Source organism: Pelodiscus sinensis, chromosome 2 (genome assembly GCF_052426305.1).
Source record: "Pelodiscus sinensis isolate ZL-2025 chromosome 2, ASM5242630v1, whole genome shotgun sequence".
Taxonomy (NCBI): Eukaryota; Metazoa; Chordata; order Testudines; family Trionychidae; genus Pelodiscus; species Pelodiscus sinensis.
The window spans coordinates 211567092-211593813 of NC_143053.1; the positions used below are offsets into that span (position 1 = coordinate 211567092).

At 38.8% G+C, this 26722-nt stretch overlaps 1 protein-coding gene across 3 annotated transcripts in view; it reads right to left on the minus strand.

Annotated features, from left to right (window-relative positions):
• Positions 1-7537: 7537 nt before the first annotated feature.
• Positions 7538-26722, minus strand: part of NXPH1 (neurexophilin 1) — a 210684-nt gene continuing 191499 nt past the window's right edge. For all 3 annotated transcript variants that reach the window (XM_075922313.2, XM_075922312.2, XM_089776686.1), the window contains one exon: positions 7538-14190. In XM_075922313.2, the coding sequence (XP_075778428.1) occupies positions 13429-14190 (762 nt within the window). In that variant the 3' untranslated portion in view covers positions 7538-13428. The remainder of the gene's footprint in view (positions 14191-26722) is intronic.

Sequence of the window (26722 nt, forward strand, 5' to 3'; positions counted from 1 at the left end):
TTGAAAGAAACCCCTTCTTTCAAAATAACCGTTAAACCTCATTTTCGTTTATCTGCATTTGCATTTCTCTCTCAAAAGAGGAATGCGGTGTAGACATATGCATACAGTCCTATTCATAAATCTATCAAACTCCATTTTAAAACCAGGCAGAACTTCTCCTCACTACTCCTTTTGGAAGACTGTTCCAGAACCTCACTGCTCTGATGGTTAGAAAGTTTATTCTAATTTCAGCCTGAGATTACTCATTGCCAGTTTATATCCAATTGTGTTTGTAACAACAATGTCCTTTGCCTTCAATAATGGTTTTTCCCTTCTTGACATTTACTCTCCCCTTCTCATGCATTTATAGAGAGCAATCATAACACATCAACCTTCTTTTTGTAAGCTAAACCATCCAAGATCTTTTAGGTCTCTTTTACTCTCCTCACTCTCCTCCCAGGCAGGAAAGCTGGCCAAATATTGACCCAATAAAAAGATTGCAAATGTTTGCAAGCCCTGAAACCTTAGGAGTAGAACAGTGATCTCTCTGAATGTGATGCAATGCAACATTCACTGAGAAGTGGAATGACAGAGAGTGATATCTTATTCCATGCTGGAAAATATACACAGCGGAGAAGCATGGTCTCACGTCAAACACACTGTACCCATTTCAAGATGATGTCCAGTTCAGTTACTTCAGTTGATTGACAGACAAATAGAATCTGCAGCCAAATCTCTTATAACCAGCAATTTATTTTCAGTCCATAGACCTTCAGAACTATTCTGTGCGATTCAGATTGTCCATATATTATTTTGTGATATAGTGAGGGCATTGGATAGTTCAAACCTGCAAAGAAAAGATTGGCAATAATGACAGTCTTCAATAGCGCCTTTCAAAACCCTCAAAGCAATGTCCTATAACTGTAGATGGAGAAATGTTGTCATCTCTTAGAAGAGCAGCTTGTCTTCAAATGGAATATGTGCAACAAAGGAAAGTCTGCAAGGGCCAGATGGTAACAGACCTTTACAAGACCTCATACTGTAGGGCCGGAGGGATAAAAGGACCCTTTTTCCCAGACCCACACAGGAATTCCTAGTTCCCTTGAGGAAGTAGGAAAAAGGCAGAGCCATCTCCTGTAGAGTGGGTGGCGACATAGAATCATAGAATACTAGGACTGGAAGGGACCTCGAGAGGTCATCGAGTCCAGTCCCCTGCCCTCATGGCAGGACCAAATACTGTCTAGACCATCCCTGATAGACATTTATCTAACCTACTCTTAAATAGCTCCAGAGATGGGGATTCCACAACCTCCCTGGGCAATTTATTCCAGTATTTGACTACCCTGACAGTTAGGACTTTTTCCTAATGTCCAACCTAAACCTCCCTTGCTGCAGTTTAAGCCCATTGCTTCTTGTTCTATCCTCAGAGGCCAAGATGAACAAGTTTTCTCCCTCCTCCTTATGACACTCTTTTAGATACCTGAAAACGGCTATCATGTCCCCCCTCAGGCTATATCTAGACTACATGCCTCTGTCACCAGGGGCATGTAGATTAGGATACCAGGCATAGGAAAATGAAGCGGCGATTTAAATAATCGCCACTTCATTTAAATTTACCTGGCTGCCGCGCAGAGCCGATCAGCTGTTTGTCGGCTCAGCGCGGTAGTCTGGACCCATGGGTGTCGACATCAAAGGCAGTTGTCGACCACCCAGGTATGCCTCCTGGGATGAGGTTTACCTGGGTGGTCGACAAATGCCTTTGATGTCGACACCCGCGCGTCCAGACTACCGCGCTGAGCTGACAAACAGCTGATCGGCTTAGCGCGGCAGCCAGGTAAATTTAAATGAAGTGGCGATTATTTAAATCGCCGCTTCATTTTCCTATGCCTGGTAGCCTAATCTACATGCCTCTGGTGACAGAGGCATGTAGTCTAGACGTAGCCTCAATCTTCTCTTTTCTAAACTAAACATACCCAATTCTTTCAGCCTTCTTTCATAGGTCATGTTCTCTAGACCTTTAATCATTCTTGTTGCTCTTCTCTGGACCCTCTCCAATTTCTCCACATCTTTCTTGAAATGACAGAACTGGACACAGTACTCCAGGGAGCAGACTATACCATCTAAAAGGCTGTTGCCGGGGTGGTTGCACTGCATCTTGAGGTGCTCAAAGAGGTATTTTCCTTCCTGAGACTCAATCCTTTACACAGCTTTTTTGGGACAATATAGCTTCACACTGTCCCTGACTTGGGAATCTGATTAAATGCCATAATTTGGCCCTAAGAGAACTTGAAATATAAACAACAGAAGAGGAAAAGAATCCATCTCTGCCTAGATGCTTTAGGAGATGAGCCAATTTATGATGGCCAGACTGAGGGCACTGGACAATAATTGGTGCTTTATTTATAATAATTTAAAAAGTTGAAAATATGCATATACATTTGTATTGATCTGAGTGCTTCCTTCTGTCTCCGTGCCCTTCCTGTGTCACTTCTAGACTTTCTGGACATTGGCAACAGAGTGACAAAGATTTTGCCGTTCATGGGTTCTTAACCCCTTCCCCTTAATGACAAAAGCTTTGCCTTGGCAAGCGAACAGTGTTTTGTTGACAGGGGTCCTCTCCGGTCCACAAGTGTTTTGACCTTGCCTTAGTATGGGACTGTTATCCTGGGTGGATCTAGTGAGTGCCTTGTATGAATATGCAAGTCCCTGCTATACCACAGACTTCCTACCACTTAGACCCACATCTTCAAATAAAACATCTTGAAATCAATAGGAGTTAGGCACCTAAATAGCTTAGAGAATCTAGGTTTCTGGGCCTCAATTCCCTATCTGTAAAATGCAAGATGATAGTGCTTTTCTACCTCACCGGAGCATTGTGAGGATAAACATATTAAAGATTCAGAGGGATAGTCGAGTTTTTGTTGTTTTATATTAAAGATTGTGAAGCTGTCAGCTATGTAAGAGGGTCCATACAAACTCCATAGATAGAGATTAGCAAATAATAAAACAAAGTAAAACATAGCCCCAGGTAATTTCTGTCATCCACATATTTGCATTTAAAAGCTTACCAACAAGGCGCAACTCCATTTAAAACTAAATGACCTAAAATTAAAGTTCACGATCAAAGAACATGTTTAAAGGTCAAAATCATTGTGTTGATGAAAAGGTTAAAATCCTTTGCAACCATGTATAGCTTATTTTAGCCACATGGTGCCCATTACTATGTAGGAGATTGCCTTGTTTTTACAAAAGCTATTTCCCCAAATTGGGACTTCTGTGGTGCCATAGTCCAGGCAATGCTGGCATTTCTAATATGCACATGCCAACAGCAGAATGCACAGAGCACTTTCTAATCTATCAGGATCTGGCAGCATGAACCTGAAAGAGAAAACAGATCTCTCCTTCGCCCCTTTGGGAAATTACTTCACTTGTTACTTATTATTGTGGCACAGAATTGGGCCCTTAGTAGTACTAACTAGTTCCTGCCAACAGACTTTCCTGCCTCAAATTTACACTCAAAAATCTCAGATTTTGTCTTTCCTTTCCTGAAGCCAGACAAAAGATAAAAATTGCAGCTTCTCTTCATACGTGATAGTTCTCACTTTTATTCAGCAATTGATGTTCTATTTAGTCCCTGTATAGTCATCTCCTTAAACTGTGTGATTGTGGTCTAAAAAGTGTCACTGTAAAAATGCCAGTTTAGTAATTGTAGCACCATTAAGCCTCCACCTGTGCAGGCTTAAACTGATTTATAGGATTGTTACAGACTGGGAAGAGCTGATGTTGTAGATTTGGAAAAGGGATTTTGTAGATTTGGAAAAGGGAGGGAATGTGGATGCAGTTTTGGAAACCAAAAATAAAAAAGAAATCAAACACTGTTACAATACTAGCAATAAGTCGTATTTAGAGACTTGAATTTAAATCTTGCCAATCAAATACAGTTTCTGATTGCATAGAAGGCAGAGAAGAGAGCCCAAGTTGGGGACTTGGATTCTAAGGCTGTCACTCACAGCTATTCGAGCCAGAATCCACAAAGGAGGGAGAAGGGACAAAATGCAGGGTTGCTGTTATAACTCATGATCCCACTGGTTTGAGCCACTCACCAAGAGTGTGGTAAAGCACAGATTGCTTATCCACTCTGCCTGATGAAAAAAGGGCATTGAAGAATAGTTTCCTATCTCTCAGGTGAGTACTAAAACTACTGGAGTATATAGTCATTATCATTCTTGCCCAATTAATATTTAATTTGCAATACATAGTAGGATAGCTTCACCAGGAGAGATTAATAAAGCCCTCCTTCCTACCCCATAGTTCAGTGGCTAGGGCATTTCTTTGAGAGACAGGAGACCCTTGTTCAAAACCCTTTGCCTCATGAGACAGAGCAGGGAGTTGAAATATGGTCTCCTGCATGTTAGGTAGGTACCACAACCAGTATGCTAAAATTTATAAAGGAAGCAAACACTAGCATTTGCATTTGGTGTTTCATATGTGTTCTCCATCAGTGATTTCTATAGCAGATTTGCTCAGCTGGCACATTACAATGAGGTGAATGTGCCCTGAATCAGGAACCTATTGAGCTAAATGAAGAAGCACAACAGACAGCCTGTGCATTTACGGTAATATGTCCCACAGTGATAACAGATGGAACATAACCAATGCTGGCAGGTGAAAGGTTAGTGGAATGGCTATGTCCCCATTTTCTGCAAGGGAGAGAAAGTTTAGGATTTGCTAGATGGATCAATGAAAAGTTCCAGAAATTGGTAAATGAGATATGTGAAAAGATAATTGGTGATAAGTGGAAACTAATTATCTTCAACTGGCAACTTGCCACCAGATATTTTGAACCACATAAGAGTAAGGTACAAGAAAAACACTTGGAGAGCATTTTCTTTTAGGACAGGAAGTGGAAGACAAAAAGAAATCTCAAGCTGGGTATTGAAACCTTGTGTTATAACTTTCTGTTATGTTTTCCTTTCCCAGAAGTGGAGGACAGGTAGGAATCAAGGAATACTGGTAAAGCAAAAGAAAGATGCATCTAATGATTAACAGTGGAGCAGCAATTGGAATTTCTGTGTCCTCTTCCCAGCTCTGTCTTGATTTGCTTTGGTAAAGCAAATCACTCAGGTGCTTTATAGCTATATTTTTAGGCACCTAAATATCTTTGAAAGTTTGACCTTTTAATCTTTCTGTCACTCTTTTCCCTGCTGTAATTAAAACCTCACCTCTTATTTTACATTACACTTAAATTCCCAGATGAGGAATAAGCATATGTATTTGATGCATTCATCCTATTAGATGGATTTTAGTAAAACAGTTGATAGCGTGTCTCTGAAACTCAAAAGTAATCCTAATTGACCTAGGTTAAAACACTATCATGTGGACTTAAAATGGCTCTATAATCCTAAATGAAGGATAATGATAAACAGCAATGTGTCAAGGTATGGTGAGGGGCCAATGGGCTACAACAAGCAATCATTGCAGGGATTGGTCTTTTAAAATATTTTAATTAACTATTTGGAAGTGGTGGGACTAAGCATAGTAATGATGTTCACAGGTGACATTATATAAAGAGGAAGTCTGACATAGCAATGAGCATAGATGTATAATAGAAAGGGGACACTAAGGAGAAAGAGCTGCAGGAAATAACAAGCTAGGGAGCTGCCTGCTAATGCACATGAGGAAATATAACATGGATGCTGAATAAGAGGGGAAAAGCTGGGTAACAAGGAAACCCCCTGTTAAGTTAGTGTGAAAAACCAATGTGAGATGAGCTTTCAATATGATTTGGGGCTACACACACACAAAGGCATTTAATCACTGGGAAAGAAGATAATAGTCCTACTCAGCTTTGGCAGGACTGTGCCTGGAATGCTGCATTCATTTGCAGGCTTCTCTTTACCAGAAAGATGTTGACAAACAAGGAGAAATTAAAAGAGGTCCCACAAACATGATCTGGGCAGTGGAAGCAGTTGATGGAGGAAAGGTAGAAATACAGATAATTTGGTTAAATAATTTAAGAACAGACATAATACATCTATGAATGTTTAAACCCTTCAAACAATGACAACTTAGTGCGACTCATGTGGTCTAACCTGAACTAAAAGAATGAAACTGGACCAGGGAACATTTTTTAACATGAGGAAAAGTGTTCTGACAAGCAGCTGATAGTGGTATAGTCTCCTTTAGGAAAAAGGTAGAAGTCCACATTCTTGGGACCATTAGAATGAGACTGGACAAAAACATCAAAAAAATGGCTTGTAGAAAACAGTTTCTTGCTTTGGTAGAGAAATGAACTTTCTATCTATAAGGTCATTGATTAAAGCAGTAGCAGCTAGTACATTTAATAACTACAAAAATACCACTACATCATGTTTTGAGTTTTCTCAAATGAATAGACTTTGATGATACACGTATGCATGCTGGGTAAAAAAGTAGTTCCATTTATATCAATGGGGTTATTGAAATAAAGTGTTATAGAGAGATGGCCCAAAGTAAATACATTTAGTTACACAGTGATTGTTGATATCACCTTTGTTCTCTCTGGCTCAGGTGGCATCGATTAACCTAACCTAACCTTGAGATGAGGTTACAATTAAGATTTAATTTTTGTGTGTTTGCTTTGTTTGGTGTAATGGTTCTGCTGTTCCCAGGCCCACCAATGGGGGGGAAAGGGGTTAGGGTTAAATATATGACAAAGATGAGGAAATGTGACATTTAATATGAACCAACGTATCTGTCTCTCTTGACCTGTTTTGCCTACAGTAGGCAGACCATGAGTGTGAGGGTGTGTCAAGACTACATCCCTTTTTAGACAGAGGGATGTAAATTAGACACTTCAAAACTGCAAATGAAGCCGGGATTTGAATTTCCCACACTTCATTTGCAAAATTGCATCATGGCACTCTTTAAAAAAGCGCTATTTCGAAAGTAAAACCGCAGTCCAGATACGATTCTTTCAAAAATAGAAGCCTTTTTTGAAAGATCCGTTTTTCGAAAAAGGCTTCTATTTTTGAAAGAACCACATCTAGACTGCGGTTTCACTTTCGAAATAGCGCTTTTTTAAAGAGCGCCATGATGCGATTATGCACATGAAGTGCGGGAAATTCAAATCCCGGCTTCATTTGCAATTTCGAAGTGTCTAATTTACATCCCTCTGTTGAAAAAGGGATGTAGTCTAGGCACACTCCGAGGCTCAAATCTTACTCGTGAGTACACAGCTTGAATATAAGGCTATGTACTGAGGACACTGGAAGGGAAGGGAAACCTCTTCCCTACCAGGCCTCCTGGAATCTCCATAGCCCTTCACCTCTGCAGGAATAGGATGGGATGTTCTGCGGATCTTCCAGCTTGCCCCAGTTCCTCTCTCTACTTTTAGTATTTACAATTATGGTTAGTAATGTTGTATTAACCATATACCACACCACTGAGCAGTAGATCTTCCAACTTCACCCCATACCACCTTTCCCAGTTACTAATTAAATAGCTCAAAATGCTTTACATTATTTTAAATAAGCTTCACAACTCTCATGGTAAGTATTATGTATAGTTTCTCCTTTATTGTTTCAAATGCCTTCTCCACCAAAAAGTGGAAGTGGATGAGTCTTTTACAAAGAACCAAATAAGTCAGATGAAGAGATGCACCATTCATGGCAGCTTTGCGCAATATCTCACACAAGCTCCAACAAAACTCCATGCCACTTGGTGCAAGAGATGTATAATCCCAGTGTAGTCCTTCTTCCTAAAACCTGCCAAGGAACTAAATTGATTCTACTATCAAACACCCAACAGAAGTAAAAGAAGGGTTATGATTCACACTGATGTAATGTTTCAGGCCATCTGTACTGCAATGCCCATGCACAATGGAGATGAATGTAGAATAGAGAGTTGGGTTTAACTTGTAATTGCCTTGGCTTTTGTCAGTTTGTCTCACTTCTTTAACTTTGCTTAATCATCCCATAGATTTTTTTTCCTGTTTGTTAATTAAGACTAGAGTTGCAGGGAGCAGCTGGTCTTATCTCGCTCCAAAGCAATCACAAGTATCTGCGATTTTTTAATAAAATATATCTTTATTCTTCTGAATGACTAAGATAAATGATTTGGTGTCACTTATTTCACGTCTCTGACATCAGTCTAAGTTGAACTAGAGATCTGCCGGCTGTACAGCACAAGTGAAATAAACAAGTTGAAGAGAAATGTTAACATTTTAATGAGGAGAAAAAGAATTTTACATAACAGGTGATCTATTTGTAAGTTTGGGTAATGATAACATTTTAGTCAATTAACAAGAAAAGCAGAAAATAATGAAAAGATTTTATTTAGCTCAGAGGAAGCAGTTATCCTTTTGGAGAAACTGTGTTCTACTTATCAGCAGATGCTTTCAGGTACATAATACCCAAGTGAACACAACATTTCCACAGTTCTGGGAATTTATTCGCTCCTTAGAAATGTGGCTTTTGAATTTTAACAAGTGTTCATTTAACAAGCAACAAAAAAGATAGGTGTTAAACTTCACTGTAGACATGAATAAATGAAAATAAATCCATTTGTGTGTTTTTGGCAAGAAAAGTGACTGGTTTAAAATTGCTGTTGCTTTGTCTTAGCCAATAGTATGATACCTTCATGTATTTACTTTCTTCTTGTATCTGAAAGTTTTTGGATATGGAAGTGGCACTTAATGGCAGTACATTCAAAAGATTGCTGGAACTGTTCTGAGTCACAAAAATATCCTGAAATAGCTATTCTGTGTCTTTTGAACGCACCTGTTATTTCGATATACAATGGGCTCACCATTCCAATGTCCCTATAAGCCTCGTTCCACAAGGAGTAAGGGACATTTTGGAATAGCAATTTATTTCAAAGTGCTGTGTAGACAGTGCCAAATTTCAAAATAAGCTATTTCAAAATAACATTGAAATAAGATACATAATTTGCTTATCTTACTTTGACCTATAGTACAGTGTAGATGTACCCTTTGTGTGAGATATAATTGCACTCCATGTTTCTTATTTACATACAGTAGATTTGGGAGCCCAATTTAATTCCCATAAAACTCAGTGAGAGTCTTGGTCCCTTGACACATCCATGTTTAGACATGATCATATTAGTGAGCTATAGAAACTTTTTCTCTGCATCTTATTTGACCTGAAATCCATTTTAACATTAAATACACTATCATATACCTTGCAATAAGGATGGAACATTCCTTTCAAATTTAGTGCAATCTAGAAGGGCATGGACGGAACATGCAGTGCTGACACTGCAATTCAATATTATCTGGTGACCACTGTCCTTTGGATGAAATGGTAAAGGGGCAGCTGGAGGTTTTCCATTTCTGGTGGCTGTCCAACTCAGAGCAAAAGATTCATTGCAATGCATGTTTGCCTGTGCAGTCATCTAACAGATTGTTTTACAGCAGTTTAGGAGACTAGAGGATTCCAAATGATGGTATAGAATTCTGACTGAGAATGTGTGAGGATTCAGCCATTCAATTACACTATAACTTTCCTAGAGTGAAAACTTTGTTTTAAATGAGCAAACATTTTTATACCTGCATAGTGGTATGAACTGAAACATTTTGGGACTTTCATTCAACTCTACCATGAATGAAGTGTTTGCCATTTCTCACTGAATTCCACTAGTTGGGAGTATCACACATTTTAACCAAAGAGCTGCTTTTCTTATGGAATTGCTAATTTGCTTACGATCTGTGAGAAGGCCAGGCTATATTACAACAATAGAAGTGAAATCTCCATGAGGCAAGATGCTGAGGGATATTCTGACTCTGATATAGATTGACAAAAATATCAACTGTCATTACATAAACTGAAGATGTTCCCACTTTTCTTAAAAGTTTAGCACTGTGCTCCAGCACTAGAAAGTCAAGCCAGCCCAGCTTCTGTGTATCCCTGGTTTTTTTATTCATATTTCCACTCTTCATTCCAGTGTCATCAATGCTACTAGTATCATGGCATCAAAGTCAGCTCATAGCTGACTATGTTAATGTCTGCTTTAGTGCAATCACTGTGTCACCATCTTGGACTTTTTTTACATATGAAGATGCTGAGTATCATACACACATACTGTGAATCGTACCATGCATTCTTGTGCCATTTTAATCAATTTTCAGTAATGGTTGGTCAGTAGCAAGTATTTTGGCGACCCATAATCAAACTATCTCTTGCATACAGAGTAAAATAATGATAAAAGCATGAGACAATTCTGAAAAATTAAAATAAAACAAAAGAAAAGAAAATACTCCATAGCCTGGGAGATTGTTCAAAACCAAAGATCAACACTCTCAATTACTAAATATGTATCTTCAGAAAGAAAATGTGGAACATTCCAAATCTTTCTAATGCCCCAGATTAGTGATCCAAAATTGCCTGGCCTACTTTATCACTGCTGACTCACAGACCCAATTACCCAGAAGTAAAATGTTTAACAGAGCCAGGGCACTATGTATTTACATTCATTAGAGTCAATTTTTACATGGGAAAACTAAAACCATGTTTCAGCAAGTTTACCTCACATACAGTATTTCCCCAAGAACTTCTTATGGAAAAAAAACTAGGCAGCGTATTATAATTCCTATTTACAGCACTAATTCACATCCAGATCAACAAAAAGGATTCATCCTATTCCAAAGTCGAGTATGTTCATGAAAAACCACAGTCAATTCAAAGGAAAACTATTAAGGAAAAAAGTATTAATGAGAGTGACAGAAATAGCAAAAGGATAAAGATTCCATCATTAAAATGAGCTGACTCCCCATCTGTTGGTTGGTTGGTTTTTACATTGGTAGTGGTTGTAGTGATGGTATATAGTAAGCAAGCATATATATAGTGTATAAGTTGGAAAATTTTGGATTTTTTTAAGACTAGGGAAAAACTGAAAATTATGACTGAGTAGACGTACAAAACAGATATAAATTACTACCAGAGATAGAGATTTACACCTACTTTTACAAATATAAATGACTACACAAAGTGCATGTCAGTGAAGACTCATTCCCTGTATAAATGCTTATTTATCTTAATAATGGTTACTAATAATGTTTAATACTTGGTATTTTACACGCTCCTAATGTGAAATCCTGGCCCCACTGACTTCAACATGGAGCCCATCCTTAGAGTGGAGTACTTCAACTTTATATATCATAATATGCAGAACAGATACTCTTCACACAGCACAAATCATGAATCACTAGCAGTCTATTCACAATTTCTAGCAGAGGTGGAGCAGAAGCAAAATCCTGGCTCTGTGTATTCCTGGTCTTTGTGGAAATGTTAGTCAGAAACGTTATGGCTTGGACCATCTCTTTCTCCAAAACTGTGCAGACTTTGCTGATCCAAGGTAATCAGATTGTCCTTAGAAGTGTCTCTTATTATGAAGGAAAAATTTCCATTATCATATTGTTTCCAAGGAGTTCGACAGTTGATACTGTAGAAGTTTCTCCTTCACTTTTAGTCAATGGCAGAAACAGTTGTCATTAGTTTTATTCATTTGTTTCACTTTAATTCTATTCTTTAGCAAGAGGGTTAAGGTGGCAAAAGAGTCAGCTAGGAAGTTGATTTAATTCCCATGCAGTGCAACATGGGATAGGAAGTGGTCTCTGATTTCTCATTGCTTGGACCTTTGACTCTCTGGAGCATTAGAGAAGTGCATGTTTGGGTTTTGAAAAGGCTTCTCTTTGTTTCCTGCATTGACTTTTCTCAGCACAGGTTTGGCAGCCATCTACGAGTGAAGGATATAATTCATGTGTGTGCATGGGCACAAATAGTAACCCTAAGAGAAACAAGAGGGAATGCTGAGATCCTTTCAATTCAGACTTCAATTAGGTGTAAACATATCAGTGAAGTTATTGTGACTGGATAGCTAGAAGCTGAGGGCAAAGTGTGCCACTATATACAAAAATGAAGCACAATCAACTGCTTTCTTGATACAGGAATTAAACTCTTCCACTACATACAAAGAGGTCTGTGCCTCCACTAAGCTAGAATTAAGGCAAAGGCAGACTGGTGCACACACAGAGAGAACAGCTTTTCCCACTTTTAAATTAATAAATCACTTTCATTTATGACTCATAATTTAGGCCCTGCTCCTGCAAACTGTTCTGGACTACTCTCATTGAAGTCAACAATGTCCTGTGACAGCATTGAGAACTACCTGCATGTGATAGCTTGGGATAATTCTGCACAAATTTGAAGACACAAGATTGAAAACCATGATGGAGTTTGAGTATAGTCTTTTTGTGAGACCATTTAAACCACCATCTGCACAGTACATACTGAAACTCAACTTTAAGTATTTTATTTTTATGTACAGTTCATTTTTTGTCTGGAAATAAAATATCTAAATACAGACAGACTGTAATGTTGTATATGTATAGCTCTCAACGATACTTTACTGAATAAATGCTTTGTACATAAATCTGTCTCTTTAATGGAGTTTACAGCTACATTGATAAAATGGGTTCCCCATTTCCTTGATTGTTTTTAACCAATAACAAGCAGAGAGACGATTACAAGTTAATATTAATAAGCAGCTCAAATAACACTGGTTAAACTATGTACAATACAAACCATTCATACAAATGAAGACTAGGATATTGAATTTGTTACAATATTTGTAATATAGATAGGACAGCCACTTACAACTTACATGTTGTGTATCAGGCATTTTCCTTCTTGGAGAAGAGTTGAAGAGTTTTTAAGTAGCTCAGCTGGTCTCAACTCTGCTAATTTAAATGTTCGGTGGAGAAATATTGAAACCATAAAGTCTGCCCACATGTAAATTCCAAATGTCTGCTCATCTTTACGAGTAATAGGCTCCCTCCACAGAAAAAGAGCCACCTAATGTCACCTTGAATGTGCCTACTATATGCTGGAAAAAAGTCACTATGCTTTGCTGTGTTCATATAATAAGGAATACTGAACTCTAGACACACATTTTTCCCATTTTAACAAGCATTTACTCCTATAGTATTAATTACCAGTACAGCTAGTCTAAGCAGTAAAATGCATGAGTGGGGATTATTGATTGGCATGTATTCAAGACTTTAAAGGAGATTTCCATAACAGTTTGTGTTAGAAACCATTCTCTGTGTAGTTAATCCTTTTGGCTTGATGATAGGTTATCCTGAAACATTATGTATGAGACAATGAAAGCCCTCTTAACAGGAATCTCAATAGATGTGAGCTGAAAAGAGTGCATGTCTGTATGGTTTTATTTTGAATCCATAGTGATTTACAACTAGACTGATACATGGAGCTGACTGGGCAGAAATCACATTAGATTGTTTTCCACTAACATATTTGCAGCCATTTGACAGCAGCAGCAGAGTGTAGACACATTCCAGGCAATAGGTGTGGCCTTCTTCTTTGAGGTAACAGCCCTGTCATATGACCTCTTTTATTCCTCAGGCTTCAGTCTGGTTCCTCAGGTTCATTCTCAACCTGAAGGGAAGTAGGGTGTGTCACTGTGGTAGTTGTAATCAGGGCACACCTTCTGTACTAGTTTATAATCTGTACTATAAAAGGAAATGTAAATACAGATTACTTTAAAGGGCTTGGAGCAGAGCCATGACACATGACTTTGGGTCTGCTCCTGATAACATGTTTTTGAAGGGTCATAGTTGCAGAGTGTGTTCTTGGTAGCCTTGTCAACCTTTTCATACTCGATACGACAGTTAAAGGATTTGGAATCTTTGGCATCAATCACTGTTTGTTGTGCCAAGTCAAATTCCACTATTTTGGTAGGGGGCACCAAGCTCACAGATACATTCCCTTGGCCAGTGGAATTATGCCTGAAATAAACGCTAAACGTCCCATTGCCATGATCAACAATTTTCCCAGTTATTAATAGGTTTAATTTCACAGTTTTGATGTTGGAATGAAAGTCGCCCCAGCCAAACATTTTCTTAAATTTCCCAGTCTTGACAATCGGCCGTCTCTTTGCTCTGGGTCGAGGCTCTTGAAGGTCTGTGGAGTTCCTCAGCCAGTCCCAGAGATCTTGCTCAGAATACGTTTCTGGGGCATCGTATCGCAGGTCCAAATCTGTATCATTTTCTTTGCCACGAAAAGTCTGTGATAGTAGTCGGCTGATAGACAAGTCTTTGCTGCTTTCTGTCCATATGTGCTTTAGTGTGGATTTGGAGCTGCCTGATTTTAGAAGTTCTGATTTGCCGCCATTTGTTAAATTTGCACACGTAACCTGAAATAAACAAAAAAAGAAGCCAGATTGAGATAGGTACCTAAAAACCCACTTTTCCCATCTGAGGCCAAAGAGATTGGAGTTCAGAATTAAAATTAGTTTTAAAAGTAAGCTGAAGTACATATACTCAAACAGATCAGAAAGATCATTTGTGTTTGTCTTTCCAAGAGGTCATAATCTATTTCTCTTTAACAGATATAATACCCTTCTGAATTAATCCATAAGGCTCTTTCAAATCCCAGCTCCAAACCTACTTCTACAGTGCAGTCTGCAAGCAGTCCACCAACCAATGGTTGCTTTTGTGTGCCAGTTGGAAATAGCTGATTTTTCTGATTTAAAAACAAAACTAAAATGCCATGGAACCATCAGAACCAAATTGTGCAATAGCAAGCGTGTGCAGTAGCAAGTATGTGCAACCATGTGATCTTATTTGCAATATCTGCATGCTCCCTTCCTCCCTCACTCTTCCCTTTGGCTTGTCACATTCATTGATCATGTCTTGGTTCAAATGGATTTATATGCTCATTGAGAAGGAGATTGCCATGGCTCTCACAGGGTGGTTTTTGCACTGAAGAAGTAATAAAAATGTATCTATGCTGCTGCAAACTCCTCTCCCCCGCACCAGAGTGTCAGTGTACACCTGTATCTGTGCAGTTCTACCACTGCAAATCCCCCTTGTCCGAACAATCCGTGTGTGTTTATACAATACTTAGCACAATTGGGGTCTCTGATCCTGATGCTGGGTTGGGAGCCTGGAGCTCCTGATTTATGTCTTGTGTTCCTAAAGCTCACACTTCAGGTTTTCAACCATCAATCTTCACAGGTTAAGAATGGATCTTCCTTCACACACATCCTTTATCACCTTCCTCTGAAGCCTTAGGGATAGCCATGGCTTGGGAGGGGACATTGGACTGCGAGGCCCAGTGCTCTGAGGTGCTACTGAGCATTTTCTCTCTCAGACGCATGGCTGGCTACATCTTGCTCACAAGTGCAGGTTCTAACTGATCTCAGTATGTGGGGTCAGGAAGGAACTGTTCCCACATTTCAGATTGGCAATGGTTTTATAAGGCTGGGGGAGGGGCAAGGTTGCCTTTCTCACCAGTGTGTGGGTGGAGGTCACTTGCCAGGATTATCTAAGTGCATCTCACTTAATCATTTTCCTGCTACTGCAGGGTCTCAAGCTCTGGTGTGCCTGGGTCTCTTCTATTCTCTGCGTGTTGCACATAACTGTCTGGTCTCTTGTAGACTATAATGCTTTGGTCTAATTTAGGCCGTTGGGTTTAGCACATAGTTGGTGGCCTGTGATAGACAGAAGGACAGACTAGATGATCTGGTGTTCCCTTCTGGCCTTAAAACTCACCATTTGGGACCTCTAGGCCATACTACAGTTCAAATAACAGAAAATAATAAAGGGCTGGTCATGGCTAGCAACACATTGCTATGACACCCCTGGACTGACTTGAGCAGTTACACCCCCTTCCTGGTCCACCTGCTTCTACAGTGAAGGAGCACATTGTGCTGGTTCAGTAGCCAGCAGAACTGATGCTCCTGAAGTAAGCACTATAGTCGTGCCACCCATCATCTTGAGGAGGGGCAGTGCCAAGGGGCAGTCCATTTCCCACCCACCTATATGCAGAGGGGATGCCTGATATCTCGGCGTCACCGTGCAGCCCGAGACCTAATTCTATAGCGTAGAAATCTAAGGGAGCATTTGACTCTTAAAGTGAAGATTACTTCAGAGTGTGAATACAAAAGTGAGACTATCTAATGAATGACAGTCCAAAAGTACAAGTCAAAGTTTTATAAATTCATGAAAACCATGCTCTGAAACTCCAAGGAACCTAAAAATGCTAGGCACCAAACCAAAAAGACCTTGTTCATTTTTTCCAATCTAGCTTTAAAAATAAAGCATGCACAATCATAGTTTCTGGAGGGTCAGCGGAAGAGTCTGGGTTTGTAGGGGGACCATCACTGATCTTAATTTCTTTGCCTGACTACAAATATTACAGTAGCTCTGGCTGATAGTTCAACATGTAGAGTCATCCCATTATCCTGTTTGCTTTTATAAATGCCTCCTCCCTTAATCAAAATGAATTGCACATATCTTGGCTCCCTGAAACTCAAAGGAAATAAGAAAACACGTATAGCGTGAAGCATCCTTGCTTGTGAAATTTAAAGAGATGTGTAAAGAAAACAGCAAATATAATAAAGATACTTCCATGCCCTGAAGAACATGGAATTGAACTGTGTTGCTGAGTAGCCTTCTCTTTCCAGAGTAGTTGTGCCTCTTCCCAGGCATGCTACATGAAAGTTATCATAGGGATTACTGAACATCTTGAACAGATGCAAGGTATGATGACAGCCATTTAAATAAAATTAAGTCAGAGCACTAACAGAATAGCCCTACCGCCTTTCAGGTTGGGGTGAGGATGGGGTGTGGAGAGAAGAAATAAATAGAATTTATTCTTCATTTGGGATTTTGCCATTAGAAGATTTTTCCATCTTTTGAATGGCAGGAAGCGTAAAAACTGCCTCACATTTCATAGGTAGTTTGTATCTGTGTCTTAGTATCAACACAGTGAGCAAGGAGAGAGGCTGTAATGAAATGCTCTGATGGAGCACTGGTTAATGAAGCAGCAATGAAGATATCATGAGGAGAGAGAGACCATAAATTTACAGAGGCTTATGGGGATTGAGCGCAAAACAGGAGAAATGTGCCAGTCTAGCATGAATCTAAGAAGTTAACTAACAGATTTAGCATACCTGCAATCTGAAGGTAGGAAATAAATTGTTTATTTTTATATTTTACTCTCCTCACAGCTTGCTTTTTCTTTTTCTTCTCTACCTTTTTTTTGGGGGGGGGGGGAACATCTGTGTTCCAGTAAGTTACATTTCATAGGATTAAATAGTAAATTCCCACATAACAGGATGTAACACCATAAAGCTCATTTTAAAGAAAAGCTCTTTTTTTTAAGACTACATCAAACCAAACACCCCAGAGAAGAAGTGGATATTTCAGAAATACTTGCTGTGAGCTACAAATCATGAGTGTTTTAAAAGCTAGTATATCTCAAGTTTAAATGGAAGCTTCAGAGTCCAAGCAAGACACATTGTTTCATATCTGACCTAACTAACACAATTGATTGTTACTCTCATTGATTTTGTAATAGTTTAAGGGCTTCTAGTCATGCAGTTGGCCCCGAGACCTCTGTTTGTGATTTTCTATTTGGGTAACTAGCTGCTTTCATGATTAAAGACATGCTTCTGCCCTCCCTAGTCAGGCATCTGAGTAGAGTCCAACTAAACAGTACCAGACCACCTGAAAGAGCTATCAATACAGGCTTACAATTCATTGCTCATCTTAGTATTATTTACAAAATTATAGTATTTTCTTGTTCTCAACCCTAGAGCTTTTTTCATATACTGCTACTCTGTTCTGTTGTAACTATATATATCCCCTGCCACCCAAATGTGCATGCTGTATAGTTCATAGTGTAGCTAATACAACCACGTAGAAAAGCAGGATTTCTTTCACAAAAAAAGTCTATGATTTTGTGATCAACCAGCCACCTCAAAAACTAAAATATAATTATTAGAAAACATGAAAACTCATGATATTTTGCTTATTTGTGAGTGAAAACTATTGCCCTTGACAACGGTCCCATGTTAGCACTAAATATCATGAAAATAGGAGCAATTTCCAATCCTCAATGAAATTCAGAAAATATTAAACGTTTAAATTTGTTGTGAATATTTCTTCATCCCTAAAGCATGTGTATACACATTCAGAAATACACGGTATAACATTCATGTTGCTTTTTCTTCACCATTATCTCCCTGAATATTTAACAGGCACCATTTAAGTCTTGATTAATTCTGCACTGAATTGTCTGCCACACTGCAGTATAGTTCAGTGGGACTCCACTCACTAGGAAAGCTATTTGTGTAAATTTTTGCAAGATGGGGGATTTGTAGCATTTATCACAAATAGCATTGGGCCTACATAAAGTCACTGTAAATGTGACTATGGATAGTAAGTGTCAAGATTTATTTGGGTTGTATTTCCAAAATCTTTACTACAGTTTCAATTTCTATCAGCAGAAGCTCTTTGCACTGTCAGAACACGCTCTTTGCACTGTCTCTTACTATGGATTTATACAGAGCCTCCCACAAAGGAACTCCAATTTTTATTGGGAGCTTTGCATGCAATCTTAATTCCAATAGTAATAGGTAAAGTGTGAAATGCTGACAGGTATACCCACTACAGTGCATGCCATTAATGACGTAAAGATCTGATTGTTTTCTTCAACAAAACATGCTTCCTGAGATTTTTAAATAATTACAGTGGTGGAAGGTAGTGCTCAGAGAGGAACTACAATAAAGAGTAAAGAGCTTTTGGGCCTGATCCAAAGCCCACTGGAGTAACTGACTCATGAGTGGGCATTGGTTCAGGCTTTGTGTGTTGAAGATTCATATTTCACTTGACCTTCTTGGTATCAGAAATCACACTATCATCTGATCTCTCTTAATAATAAGGACAAATTGTTATTAAGTATGTTTTTTGTAATATTGGACAGTGCTCTCACTGAACAGACTATACGAAGACTAAGGAATTGATCTGTATGTCCAGTTTCACTCAGTTTCACTAGAATACTCCAGTCTTTGTCTCATACTTTTAGAGACTGAAGACCTTTTCACAGTGACACTTCACTTCATTAGCTGTTTTTTTCATAGGTATTATTGTCTCATTTCAGACTCCGTAAGAGGGAGTAACTCGTTTATCTCAAAGCCTTTGGGGTTCAATTTAAAGAACTCCTTCATACACATGAACCTCTTACCTACCATAGACCAAACTGGGATGCTTAAGATCAGATAAGTTTTTTTTTAAATCCAAGTAGTACAAAATGACTCTTGATTTCTTAATCTTTCATTACACAGAAGATCTAATACAGTTCATTATATATAATTACAGTATTGATTTAGAAATGATGTATTTATTCCTCTAAGTGTATGATACTTGAGGGCGAATGGAAATGTAAACAAACAATCTAATACTCAAGGTAAGAACTGTGTCTCTTCAGGTAAATAACTAATCAAAAAAATCCAAGTTAATTTTGGCTGTCATGAGGTAGTAGGAATTTGTCAGCTCAGTGGTTGCGTACTCACTGTGTACAGCAATACAGAATTCTGACTCCATGTTGGCCAGATCCCTCAGATACTTTCCTAGTAGAGGAGTGTAAACACAACAGAGATGTTCATGGCACACTAATAATGAGACACAAACACTAAGAATTCTTACCTCGATCCAATGTCTAGCTATAAACATTGGTTGATGGGGAGATCTGAAGATTTAGGACCCTGTTGTATTTTGATCAGCTTAGTAGCTCAGACTAGAGCTATGTGGGTAGCAGGATACGATAATATTACAGGATAAGAGAAAGTGCTGGATACTAATGTTAATATGAATATGTTGTAGCAGATGCTGCCCAATGGAAGTCTGCCCGGATGAGAGGATGGATAAAGGAGTGAAAATAGGCCCCACCATCACAGACACCTCCTTAAGCCAGCCTTTGCTCCCTGATCTTGTAAACTGCCATCTTGGCCATAGGCAGGAGGAGGCTGACGAGGAGGTCCCGTGACTTTATGGGGCCATGGATGAAGTATGCATAAATTAATAAGTGAGGGGAGAAGTGCAACCAGACCGTTAACAAGAGGTTCTGAAGGAGCTGAAAGAGGGACTGTAACCTGGCATACTCAAGATAAATGTGCGCCAGGGTCTTCCTCACACCACAGAAGGGGCAAATTTTGGGAACAGGGGTAAACCTGTACAGGCCTACAGGCATTTGGTGGAGGGCAGGTGGTTGGGTGTATGGGTTCCTGTTCCCTGAATAAACTGCCAGAGACTGCGGCTATGTCTAAACTACATTCCTCTTCCGAAAGAGAATGTAAATGAGCCCGATCAAAAATGCAAATGAAGTTCGGATTTACAAATCTCACTCTTCATTTGCATAATTGCATGAGAGTGCTTTTTCAAAACAGGGTTTTTCGAAAAAGAAACTGCAGTTGAGACAGGGTTCTTTCAGAAAAAAAACACCCTTTTTTGAAATATCCCGCAGTCCTGAAAAAATGAGCTGGGACAACAAATATGAGCATCCCATTTTCCATCTTCTGATCATATTCAGTCAAATAGCTGCATGATACTGTGCACATCATTTATCCAAAAACAAGGAAGATGATTTCACGAAGTACAGTGGCCTAGAACAGGTTCAATTTAATGGTACATTTCAGGAGTAACTTAGGGTATGTCTACACTACCCCACTAGTGCGAACTAGCGGGGTAATGTATGCATACCGAACATGCAAATGAAGCCCGGGATTTGAATTTCCCGGGCTTTATTTGCATAAGCTGGCCGGCACCATTTTAAAATGCCGGCTTGTTCGAACGAGGCGTACAGATAGTTCGGAATGGCTTGCTAGTCCGAACTATCTAGCCCGTGCCGCGTGTAGCCGCGCGGCACGGGGTTCGAACAAGCCGGCATTTAAAAATGGTGCCGGCCAGCTTATGCAAATAAAGCCCGGGAAATTCAAATCCCGGACTTCATTTGCACGTTCGGTATGCATACATTACCCCGCTAGTTCGCACTAGTGGGGTAGTGTAGACATACCCTTCGCTAGCTTCATCATTTTGGGGTTCTAGTTCTAAGTGCACATTATCAGCTAATCTACTAGAATATCCTCTGCTGTCAATATCACTGCAAAGACCTGGGAAACAAAACAAAGGACATGCTCTTTTTCTGCTCATATCAATACAGATCAAGATGATCCCCAAGAAACAATGATCATAATTCAAAATAATCTGCACAAACTAGAGAAATGGTCTGAAGTAAATAAGATGAAGTTTAATAAGGACAAATGCAAAGTACTCCACTTAGGAAGGAACAATCAGTTTCACATTTACAGAATTAGAAGCGACTATCTAGGAAGGAGTTCTGCAAAAATGGATCTAGGGGACATAATAGACCACAAGCTAAATATGAGTCAGCAATATGACACTGTTGCGAAAAAAGCAAACATGATTCTGGGAAGCTTTAACAGGAGTGTTGTGAGCAAGACACGAGAAGCAATTCTTCCACTCTACTCTGCACTGATTAGACCCCAGTTGTAATATTGTGTCTAGTTTTGGCCACCATATTTCAACAAAGATGCTATTAGTCAGACTGGGTAAAAATGGGGTCTCTAGCCTGTTTCTGAAGAGGTGGGTGACAGAGGAGGGATCACGTGAGGATTACTTGCTGTGTTCCCTCCCTGTGGGGCATCTGGTATTGGCCACTGTCAGAAGACAGGATACTGAGCTGGATGGACCATTGGTCTGACCCAATATGGCCGTTCTTATGTGAAGAAATTGGAAAAAGTCCAGAGAAGAGCAACAAAAATAATTAAAGGTCTAGAAAACTTGACCTAAGAAGGAAGACTGAAAGAACTGGGCTTGTTTAGTTGGAAAAGAGAAGACTAAGAGGGGACATGATAGCAATTTTCAAATATCTAAAAAGTTGTTACAAGGAAGAGGGAGAAAAATATTTCTCCTTGGCCTCTGATGCTTAAATTGCAGCAAGAGAGGTCTAGGTTGGATATTAAGAAAAATTTCCTAACTGTGATGGTGGTTAAACATTGGAATAAATTGTCTAGGGAGGTTGTGCAATCTCCAACACTAGAGATAATTAAGAGCAGGTTGGATAGACATCTGTCAGGGAGGATCTAGATGCTGCTTGGTCCTGCCACGAGGGCAGGGGGCTGAACTTGATGACCTCTTCAGGTCCCTTCCAGTTCTAGTGTTCTATGATTCTATGATGCAGAAGGTGTCCAAAATCTAAGGCCCGGATCCTCCTATGGATTAATTAACGGCGTCATTTCATTTACACCAGTTGAGGGCCTGGCTCTAGAAGTTGTTTTATAGTTCTTAAATAAATAATCTAGAGGTTAGAAAAGACAAGGTTATGAAAGGGAACCTGGGCTTTTTTCTCTGCCTTGATGGACCATGAGAGGAAAATACAGGAATGAGGGGAAAATGGATATTATGCCATGAAAAAAAATATACTTCAGTAATGAAAGATAATAAAAAAATGAAAATACTCCCAGACCTAAGGCTGAAGAATGTCCTGTTAACTACTGAACATGGGAAATGTACACTTATTCATACTAGTGAATATACTGTCTGAGCATTGCTGTCATAGTCAGAGATATCTTCGGCAGGACTGGTCAAAATAGTTTCCATTAAAATTGTATTTTTATGGGAAAATGGATTTTTGATTGCATGGGGGAGGTTGGATATTAAGAAAAACTGTTTTACAAGGAGGCTGGTGAAACACTGGAATGGGTTACTTAGGAAGGTGGTGGAATCTCCATCCCTAGAGGTTTTTAAGTCCCAGTTTGATAAAGCTCTGGCTGGGATGATTTAGTTGGGATTGGTCCTGCTTTGGGCACAGGGTTGGACTTGATGATCTCCCAAGGTTTTTTCTAGCCCTATGATTCTATGATTCTCTGTAAAAAAATGTTGTTCCATGTCTGTAGAAAATTTAGGTGTTTAATAAAAAAATCTGACATATAGCGCTAATGCTGATAATTATGTAAATAGTTATGCCCACCATTAATAGGTTCCTAAGGATCATTTTAAAATCTGGCCTCAAGTGACTATTATGTCATATAATATAATAATTTAGAAAGAGTGGTAATAATTTTCAATTTAAGGGACAAATCATGCCCACTAAATTCAAGGGCAAAACTCCCACAGCAGCAGGAGAGCTACAAAAGTGTCTGATGTTGTGTAGTTTGTTTTCATTTTCTTGCATGATAAAATAATTATGTCAGAATGGATGCCATTTGGCTTGTAAACCATGTCATTTCTCTTTCTGTTTAGAAGATATTGTATGCCTTCCTGTGTAGTATAGTAGTCTGTAAACCTAAAGAAAACTGAGTTATAATACACAGAGTAGGTCCTCACATTGTGATTTTTACAGCTCTTAGTTTTTGCTTTAGAAGTGTGGGAAATTCAGCCACAATGGTTCTAGTGGTGGAGGTGCAAGTGAATTTAAACAGATTTGGAGGAGGATTGAAATGTAACTGTATGAAATATCCCATTAACTCTTGCCCTCTGTTTTACATTTTTAGAAAGAATTTAAACTAAACCCTTGAAGCCTGGTGCCTATGTCATCATTAAAGATTTTTCACTTCAGTGGATTATGACTTTTGAAAGTTCACACCAGCTCCATTCAGCAGGGGATTAAATTTTCATGGAATAAATTAAAGTGGGTTAAAATGTCTAACAGAGTTTTAAAACCACTGTTTTATACAAGAATCAGAGAGTTCTGTTAACTTTCAAATGAAACTCTAGCTAAGTAAATAACTTTTGTCAAGGATCTATTGATCTCATTCTACACACCTGTAAAGCCCTCTTTTATTAATATTGGCTTGCCATTTTCTGCATACATGTAGAAAGAAATATTAAATAAAATTATATTATAGCTGAAAGGCCACAGAGCAATATTTTAATAAAAATATGAACTATAGTTAGCTATACACACACACAATGTTCAAGAAGTTGCCTTTTTCATATTAGTGAATACCATGGAGGTAGGCTAAACAAGGTAAAAAAGACTCTGAGGCTGCCATGAAAATAGCAGGTATGAACTGCTTGATATGAGTAGATGACTGAATTCTAATATTCAAAATACTGTTATAGAAGCACTAGTGGGCTGTGCCCCATACTTGCTGTGCTTACCAACCCCCTTCTCTCTGGCCGCTTTTGTGCCTGACAGGAAAAATTTTTTATATAGAGAGAAATAAAATCCTAGATGACTAGAACTGGAAGGGTCCTCGAGAGGTAATCGAATTCAGTCTCCCACACTCATGAAAGGACCAAGCACCATCTAGATCATCCCTGACAGATGTTTGTCTAACCTGCTCTTAAATATCTCTAGTGATGAAGATTCCACAACCTCCCAAGGCTATTTATTCCAGTGCTTAACTACCCTGACAGTTATGAAGTTTTTTGTAATGTCCAACGTAAGTCTCTCTCTTGCTACAAATTAATCCCATTGCTTCTCATCCTTAGCATCAGAAGTTAAGGAAAATATTTTAAGGGAATGCTCACTAATAACATTCTGCTAATTAAGCACATCCCGTTGAAAATGTTTCATTGTTAAGTTCTTCCATGAATCAATAAAATTAAAATGTTCCATATTAATATCAGTCTGAGTAGTCATTTACTGTTGTATGTGAGTCTATTACTGCACCACATTTTTGTAGAGAAGCATTAGGATATTCATATAACTAATCCACTTGATAAGTGGATTATTCATAGTTGCATGAGGTAGCACAAAACTACTATTTGATAAAGTAGTCACTAATATTGGTGATAGAATTGTCAATGTCACATGAAAACATTGTGAGCCAATTTTTTAAAAAAATACTCACCTAAATTATAGAATCATGATCAGCAGACATAAATGAAAATAAGCACATATCCAAGAGGCAGCTGTATGGCCAGCCCATGTATTCCTGTCATAAACAATCAACTGTTTTCATCTGCAGTAATCTATTGTCTACAAAAAGATGTCTATTTTAGAGAAGATTTTTCAAAGGCATGAAGGCATCTGTATGCCAAACTTCCAATGAAGTTCAGTTTAACATGCTTTTCAAAATGTCTCCTTTTAGGTGTACACAGTACTCCCTCTTGTGTCACTAGTATCTTGTGAACACTATTAGCACAATCTTCCAAAATCTGAGGAGGTAATGAAGATGGACAATTCTTTTATTTACTAACTTTTACTAACCAACTTTTATTCACTATGTTTACTTTCTGCTTGCTCAGTTGGTGTGTAGATGTCAACATCTAGTAAAACCTCACTGAAAGATGGAATGCTGTTTCTTTACTGCCATAAAAAGAAGCCAACCAACAGAGAAGCAAGGAGGAATTCTCAGCAAAATCTCTACTGTGAAACAGACTTATGAATAGTTTCAGGGAAAATACTACCTCTTATTGGTCCTTCTGTGGTGCTTTGCAATTGTCACATAACACTCATCCTGTAAATATATCAAAGAGATAAAGGACAGTATCCAATGCCATTAATAACATTTGTCCGGCAAAATGCTTACTCACATTAGATTATCCTTAAACTTTAACAGGTAAATGTTTAGGTTAGTGGTGGTTTTTTAATTTGTTTAAAATCTAAGATGTTGGGGAAGAATGTCCTATAGCAGCCCAACTAAATAAAAGAGAGTAGGGGTCATATAGTAGAATGCTGCCATAAATGCATGCTATTTGTTTCCTGCACTTCAGTATGCTCTTCCTAGTATAGTGTCATACCTAATTAAAAGTGAAAATTAGTAGCCAGCGCTATTAATCAAATTCAATATGCAATTCTTGGCTCTTGAGAGCGATGGTTCAATTGCTGGTGCCATCCATTAGGTCATTAATTTAAATCTAGATGAGTAAAAAGGCCTTGGGGCATTGACACATAAGTTAAAGGAAACTGTTCTATGAAAAATTGTTCCCAATGAAAGGAAAACCTTAAGGGGAAATATATGAACAGTGACTCAGCACCTCCAGCTACTGGACAGTAAACATAATTGTCATAGTTGCTAAGTGGAGGTTGGTGAGCTTGTCACTGCAACATAACAGATTTCATAGTGCTTTTCATCCTCAAGTTACTCTCAAATTATTGGCAGTGGCTTAAATACTTGACATTTAATGTCTGTGTTGGCAAATACCAGAGTCATTACATACTTGTAAACTTGTGCCAAGCACAATGCGTGTGTCTAGAGAATCTGGAAATGAGATTTTTTTTATCAAAGCCTGAGCACAAGTTTTATAAATTCTTCATATTTTCTCTTTCAAATTCTACAGAAAAGGTTTCCAAATGTCTGCTATCTGGTTACTTCAGTTGTACTCAGTTGCTGGGTAGGTCAACAGGGGAGAGACTTATTGAGCTCTTCTCTTACACATGAAGCATCTGGACACAAGGTGGCCCAAGGAATCTTGGTCCAAAGGAGTAAGTTAAAGAGGAGTTCCCTATCCTAAGTGCTTCATCCAGGTGACTGGTGGCTGAAAGGTTACATATTTTGCATCAAATGCTGTTTCTGTCTTCATAACACTGTTGTGTTTTCACGCCTTAATTTTTTAATTTTAGGTTGAACCTCTGTAGTCTGCTACCCTTGGGACCTGACCAGTGCCAAACCAGAGAATTTGCTGAACCATGGAAGGTCAGTATTATCTAACAGCAATGACCAACACTTTCATTGCTTACTGGGCTCTTAGAAGACATTTTGGGGCACATTGGAGCTAAATAACAGCATAGAACACTGAAAGCTAGGATCTGTGGCTGTAAACAAACTTTATGGGACTGTGGGAAACTTGGCCACACCCATAATAAGTGGACATTCAGCTAATTAAAATCCTCCTCGGCCACAGATGTTGCTGGACTAGAGAGGTTCAAGCTGCAGAACGAAGGAAAAACAGAGGGGGAAAGAGGGTGGT